Source organism: Triplophysa rosa, linkage group LG3, assembly GCF_024868665.1.
Source record: "Triplophysa rosa linkage group LG3, Trosa_1v2, whole genome shotgun sequence".
NCBI lineage: Eukaryota > Metazoa > Chordata > Actinopteri > Cypriniformes > Nemacheilidae > Triplophysa > Triplophysa rosa.
Genome location: NC_079892.1, coordinates 2,248,612 through 2,255,419, shown reverse-complemented (window position 1 = coordinate 2,255,419; position 6,808 = coordinate 2,248,612). Strand labels below are relative to the sequence as shown.

The following is a 6,808-nucleotide window of genomic DNA, read 5'->3' as shown; positions in this document are numbered from 1 at the left end:
TGACACAGACAGTGTATAACAAGTCATGTTTGTTTTTTGAAAGATGTGTCTTATGCTCATGTGTATGTTTTACTGTATGCTTTGAGATACAGTAAAACAGTAATTCTGTGAAACATTATTAAAATAAATTTTTAATTTAAAATAATTGTTTTCTATTATTACGTTTTAAAATGTAATTTGGTCCTTTGACGCAAAGCTCAATATTTAGCATGGTTACTTCAGTGTCACACGATCCTTCAGAAATCATTCTGATATGTTAAAGATATTAAGACAATATGAAGTGACACAGAAAACATTTCCCAAGTCATTTCCTTCTTTGTATTTATTCTGTTAAGACAGTGTGATTACAACATTGTAATTAATTATATTTTCAACAACAGTATCCCTGATGACATTGAGAGCTTCGTACCATATATCGGTTACGTATATCGGTTATCAGCCATATAATATAATACAATTTATCTCATACAACATTAAAAAAACTACTTAAAACCCATCTCTTCTGTGAATACTTGACAAAAAAAAAAACCTCTCTCTTTCTCTCAACAGGTAGTGACACCATGCAGTAACTTTGTATTAGCACCTATTGTATTATTGCTCCTGTATGACATATCGCTTATTGCTCCCTGAACTCTCTGTATGTCGCTTTGGATAAAAGCGTCTGCTAAATGACCAAATGTAAATGTAAATATAAACATACAATCATCAGTAGGCAGTTTATATTGAGTTATGCAATCATCCTGAATCTAAAAAAAAAGACTAAATGTAACTGAAACTTTTACAGCAAATTTCAATTCAAACTGTCTTTATGAAGAAAGATATAGGGAGATTGTGAAAGGAATGATGGAGAATGTGAGAGAAATTGAGAATAAAAGGGGACTGAGTGAACTTCTGAATCCATTGGAGTGGAATTCAACAAATCCAGGTGGGTTGCTGCCCGTATAGGACTTGATCCAATCCTGGTACGGAGACACCCTGGCGAACACACTGGGAAATTTAGGGTCATCACATTTTTTTTTTGAACCAAAACTCACGATACCGGACTGAATCCACCGAGAGCCGTTCCTATTGACAGCTGGACCTCCAGAGTCTCCCTGTATCGACAAACATTCAGCATTTATATATCTGACAATATACAGTGAACAACTGTTACAGACATAAGCATGCAATAGTGTATCCCAATAGTAAAAGTATGCCGGCCATGTGTCCAACAATGAGTTTTTTTCCTTAGGCCATCTTTCCTTTTTTTTTGAATGTTTGCAGTAAAAGTGCAGAGTCTTTTCCTCCCGTCACCGAGAATTAAAAATTGGGCATCTCTGGGTTAAACCAAGTGTGCCACACACGTGCTGAAAAGTGAAGCCTGAATCATCCCCTGTGGCTGGCTGCAGTGCAGGTCCCTGTCCTCTCAATGTAAATGGGAAATTTAGGTGAAGCGGATTTTGGGTCTTATCGTAGGCTGTATGACAATGATTAACTGCTGGAAGCCAATAAGCAGGCAAATCCTGCTCAGGACCAGCTCATAACCAGCACATGACCAGCTTAAACCAGCTCAAACCATCTGCCTCAAAACCTAACCAGAATATGCGGTTTATTCAACAGGGCAGTGTAAAAATAAAAAAAGTTCAGGGAACATCTTGGAATTATTGAATATATTTTCTAAATACATTGCACAGCTTTTCACTTGTCAATTATGTACATTGGATTGATTTTATTTAACCTTAATGTATTTTGATGGTATTTTCCACTCCAAGCACAAGTATCGGATCGGGACTAGGGATTGGCTGATACTCAAAATAAAATGTCTTTTTACTTACAAAGCAATGTCCGTCGCGACCAATTAAAATGTTTGTTTGTCTAAACGTAACTTGTAAACTTTATACATAGTCCCTAACCCACTGTGTTTACAATATAAACTTCGCTAAGACTGCTTTTACATGTATGTATTTGACAGGCGCTTTGGATAAGTGACGTAGGCCGTGTTCAGACTTGACTACTTTTTTGAAGCTGCTAGCGTCTGTTTTACATTGTAATCCTAGTAAACCGTGTTTTCCCAAAACTTGTTCTGCAGCTCAGAGCGTCTTCTGAGGTTGCGAAACTTTTTCACAGCTAACCAATGACAGAGACCTGTTGTTTCCACAACAACATGCGAGGAACGTGATTGGTCGAGAAGGCTCAAGCTCGAAAAAATAAAATGGTGGCCGAAACGCCTGCTGGAGCATAGTTTTGTATATATGTAAGTTTAAATTTCACTTTCAACAACTTCTGATTGCATTTCTAGCGAGAAATATGTATTGTAGTTTTAAAATATGTGATTAGTTATTGCAAAGACGCTCTCTGTTTATAATTCAAATAGACTTCCGTTACGCTGCCTATCTGTTTCTCTTGGCTGCCTTCGTGCACAGACGCTGTCTCGGAAGTCATGGCGTTCGGCTGCTATTTGTAACCAAACACGGCCAGAGTTTTTATTTTTATTTATTTTATTATAGTTTTTAGTGCCTTTGTCAACTTTTTCTTGTCAAAAAAGAAGTCAAGCGTGAACATGGCCTTAAGGTGCATTCCAGCCAGGTATGCATTTTATTAGTATGTGTGCTTCCGGGGATCGAAACTATCATTCTCGCGCTGCTAACGCGACGCTTTACCAACCAAACTAAACTACTGGAACGTTCAATCAACGTGTACATTAAACCTCACAAAACATCAAGGCAGAAGTTTCTGTGGATTCTCCTGCTGCCAATAAACGCGCTATTTTAAAAACGCTCGGGTCATATTTTAAATAAGGGAAACTATCTATACAGCCATATGGGTTGGAGGATAGGTTAGTTTATGCATATATCCATACCATATCTATAAATTAATTCCTAATATTCTTTAATGAAAAAAGGAATTTTGCTACTTGTCCAATTTACTTCATTTAAACAGGGTTTTAAAGCATTTTGTCGCAACATGACTTTTTTATGTTCAATATTAACTTAAATCATTCATGTGGTCCCAACGTGAATGGATTGTTTTGTGTTTATATATAATTGTTAAAACTGCCAGATGATTTCCATTTCCCAGCATGCTTTGCATAAGACTGCATTTTGAGAGTAATTTTCTTATGTTGAGAGCATTTTCTTATTTGGTTGTTTTATGTGTTTTTCATTATCTTTGAGATGTGGAACAGTTTGTTATATTTTTAGTGTTGTGGTTACTATTGTTCACAAGAGCGTTGCCTTTGCTTTGGTAGTGGAGAGTTCATTTAATTTCTTGAATTTCCGTTAAATTCTGTTAACTTAATATCTTTTTGTTAAAGATCAATTACATTTTTTTTCGGACATTAGTTAAAAATATTTGAGTTGAGAACTTTAAATGAAAATATGAAACTTTAACATATAAAAATCATGTTTGTTTAACAAACATAAATTGGGAAACTTGAACACAGATAAATTATGCCGAGTAAACATAATTTGTGCAATAGATGTACATCATTTTTTTTATGTTGCTGTAATCCAACAGATTATTTTTCAATATAGCCCAGAGCCATTGCGAGAGAGTCGCAACAACGTTAGTCAAAAAAACTTTGAGCGTCACGTGATTCATGGAGCCCTCAGATGGTTCCAAGAAATATGTAGTTTTTTCTCTTTATATTCATTAAATGACTTGTGTCTTTAAATGTGTTCAAAGTTTCTCACTTGGTCTATTTTGCTCAACAAACATTTACATTTAATCAGCAGACTCTTATCCGAAGCGCCTTACAAATGAGTTAAACATGGAAGCAATCACTAAATGCTAAACAAACACTCAACCCATTTTCCCACTACACCTCATCAACTCCGAGAGAATTGTTGGGTATAAAAGTTAGTAATGGTTAAGTTTGTGACGTGGAATGAAAACACAGGTGGGCTCCCTATAGCTCCAAAGTGGGGAATGGCAGAAAAAGTTTGAGAAACAATAAGCGGGTTTCCATCACTCTGGTTTTATTCGCATTTTGAAGTTTCGCATCAGAAACGAGTGATGGAAACACCAAAATTCGAATTAAAAACCCTTAATTCGCAAAAAGTTTTTACGCTCGCTTGAGGTGGTTTTTCATTTTTGCGAAAAAGGCTTAATGCGAATAATGGGAGATGGAAACGCATTTGCCGAATAAATTCCTCCAAAAAGTCACGTAATTGCACTATGAGACGGCAGGTGTAACCTGACTAACCAGAGTAATGATCTTGTTACACAGCATCAGAAATGTTGTTACGGTCATTCTTAAATGCCTGAGCAAAGTCCTCAAGTATTTCTGTAATTGCCTCTTAGAACTGTCACGTGTTTCCCAAACAGCAGGCATCCACATTCACAAAGCACCGCATTCATTGTGTTTCGTAATCGTCTGCTTGCACAAGTATATATGAAAATCATTATATTCAGTGGCTTCTCTTACTTTTCTTACTGATATTGAGTGGCAGTTTATTAGGAAAGTGACGGTTGACTATTTGGATGGAAACGGTGCTTATTCGAAAATGTTTTATGCGATATTCCAATTTTGCGCATAAGATAAATTCGCAACTTTGAATGGAAACCCGCCTGCCTTAGTACTTATAAACAGACACATACATAATATTATGACAAATACTGGGCTGTGTCCATGTTTTAAAATCGTGTTATTTGTATGACCTGCTATTTTGGCAATACATTATCATAAACCACAAGTAACATCATCTGTTGACAGACAATTCATAAACTCAGATACAGTAGGTGTGTTTTTGGCCACTGCATTAACCGCATTCAATCACGGCAAATGACATGGCTTACTACCATCAAAATAATGATACTGAGCTCATAATCTAAGTATTGTGTTCACATGAGATCAATTTTAATCCACGTATTGCCAAAACCTCGTTAGAATCACATCACGAGGGCGCGCGCAAACGTGATCAATGTAAAGCTGCTTTGAAACAATCTGTTTTGTAAAAAGCGCTATATAAAAAAGTGAGACTTACCTGACATGAACTTTTCCCTCCCACATTTAGCAATCCAGCACAAATCATATTGCTTGTGATAAATCCACTATAAGCCTTATTACAGTCACTGTTGTTCACGATTGGTATCATCACCTCCCGCAGTTTGTCAGCAAGGGTACCTGTGAAACGGATGAGAGGACACATTTCTAGGTACAGTTTCGAGGTTTTGTCATGAATCTGGTTCATGGGCTTCCATCCATTTGCCTCCAGAGGTCACCCTTTCATTATATTGACACCACACAGACTGTTAAACATCACCCTGTACTTGTTTTCACTTTGTTTTGGAATAAAGCTATGCATATGGATTCGCAAGTCTCAAGTCGCTGTTATGGTTTACAGTATTGCTCGTATTCAGTTAATTGGCAAGCAAATGTCAACTCACCTCCAGTCTGCATTGTACCAAATCCAGTGACCCAGGTCTCTGTACCTCCACCAAACACACTACCAGCAGCTGCCAGACAGACTGGCCTAACATAATTCGTGAAATCCACAGAGGAGGAGAGCTGGACAAGTGCTATGTCATTGTCAATAGTAGAACTGTTGTAGTTAGGATGGTTGAAAATTCGACTCACAGTCCTATATGTCTCATGGGGGTTTGAGCCCGATTGGCTCCAACGCCCAAAGTACATCACAATCTTAGAAACCTCGTACCTGTAAATAGAGTCTGCTTTAAGCCCACAATTATTCATCTACAAATGTACTTGAGCTTTATTAAAGATTTCCACATACGTCTGGAAGCAGTGAGCTGCAGATAAAACCCAGTCTTTATTGATTAGACTCCCACCACAGAAATGGCTCGAACTGATACCGGAATTGACATGAATGCTGACTTGCCATGGCCAAGCCCCTGCCTGTGCAACCTCCCCTCCAATAATCTTTGTGTTGAGGGGGGATTGACCACATACTAATAAAAGAAAAGATGACATGAGAATTCATTTTTAAAATGCCTCACAGACGGAATGGCCATTATGACAACTTACCATCTAACTGGCAGAGGGAACCTGTTTGGGCAGACATATACAAAGGCAGTTGTTATAGATTACAATTGTAAAACAGTAATGCATCACTATTTTAAAAGTATGAGATTTATGAAGAGACCAAAATATTAAACAAATCTACAAAAGCAATTTCAAGCATTTACTGTACCTGTAACTGTATAGGTCCAGCAGTTTTTACAATCATGAGAAACATCAATTCAAGTGTGTTGTGTGTTTTTAATTGCTTTCTAGTTATTAAACAGTTGAAACAAACGCTATTACACTTTCATCCATTTTATTGTTTTTTTACCTGCTATGAAGAGAAGTATGGTTCCGGCAACACTCAAAGCTGTGTTAAACTTCATACTTATGTTCTGGTCTATGATCTGACTGCCCTTTCCCCAACTGTCAGATTTCTAATGAGATGTAAAGCAAGTGCTTGCAAATTTATGAAGAAGTTCTTAGGCCCCACCCACTTTTAAAAAATGATTGTGAATGTCCGATTTGTTCTTAACTTAAGATCTTTCAAAATATTTTCATACCAGTCTAAGTATGGTGGTGTATTGCAACATATAGGCTACACATTGTTTTCCACTGAATTATGACGTTACAAGGTATTCTGTTAATGAAGGGTGGCTCATGCAAAACATACTGCAGCTCCACGCACCATCATTTTCATTTTCTTTTCTGTGAAATGCTGTTTCATTTACTGAAAAGTATCTGAGAACAAGTCAAGCAGGTGCTGTCACATTCAGTATGACCCCACGTTACAGGCAAGAGAACAAAGGAAAAGAAAGTGCTGCTTGTTAGGATTTTCATTTGAGATAGAAAGTTGACTAAAAAGAT

General features: G+C 37.0%; 1 protein-coding gene across 1 annotated transcript; it reads right to left on the bottom strand.

Annotated features, from left to right (window-relative positions):
- Nucleotides 1-304: 304 nt before the first annotated feature.
- LOC130551665 (trypsin-2-like) lies at nucleotides 305-6,388 on the bottom strand. The gene is made up of 6 exons (XM_057329479.1): nucleotides 6,273-6,388; nucleotides 5,966-5,986; nucleotides 5,715-5,889; nucleotides 5,368-5,636; nucleotides 4,965-5,104; nucleotides 305-1,094 (listed from the first exon to the last, which is right to left on the bottom strand). The coding sequence occupies exons 1-6, from the start codon at nucleotides 6,325-6,327 to the stop codon at nucleotides 807-809; spliced, it is 948 nt and encodes a 315-aa protein (XP_057185462.1). The 5' UTR covers nucleotides 6,328-6,388; the 3' UTR covers nucleotides 305-806.
- Between the last annotated feature and the right edge of the window lie 420 nt (nucleotides 6,389-6,808).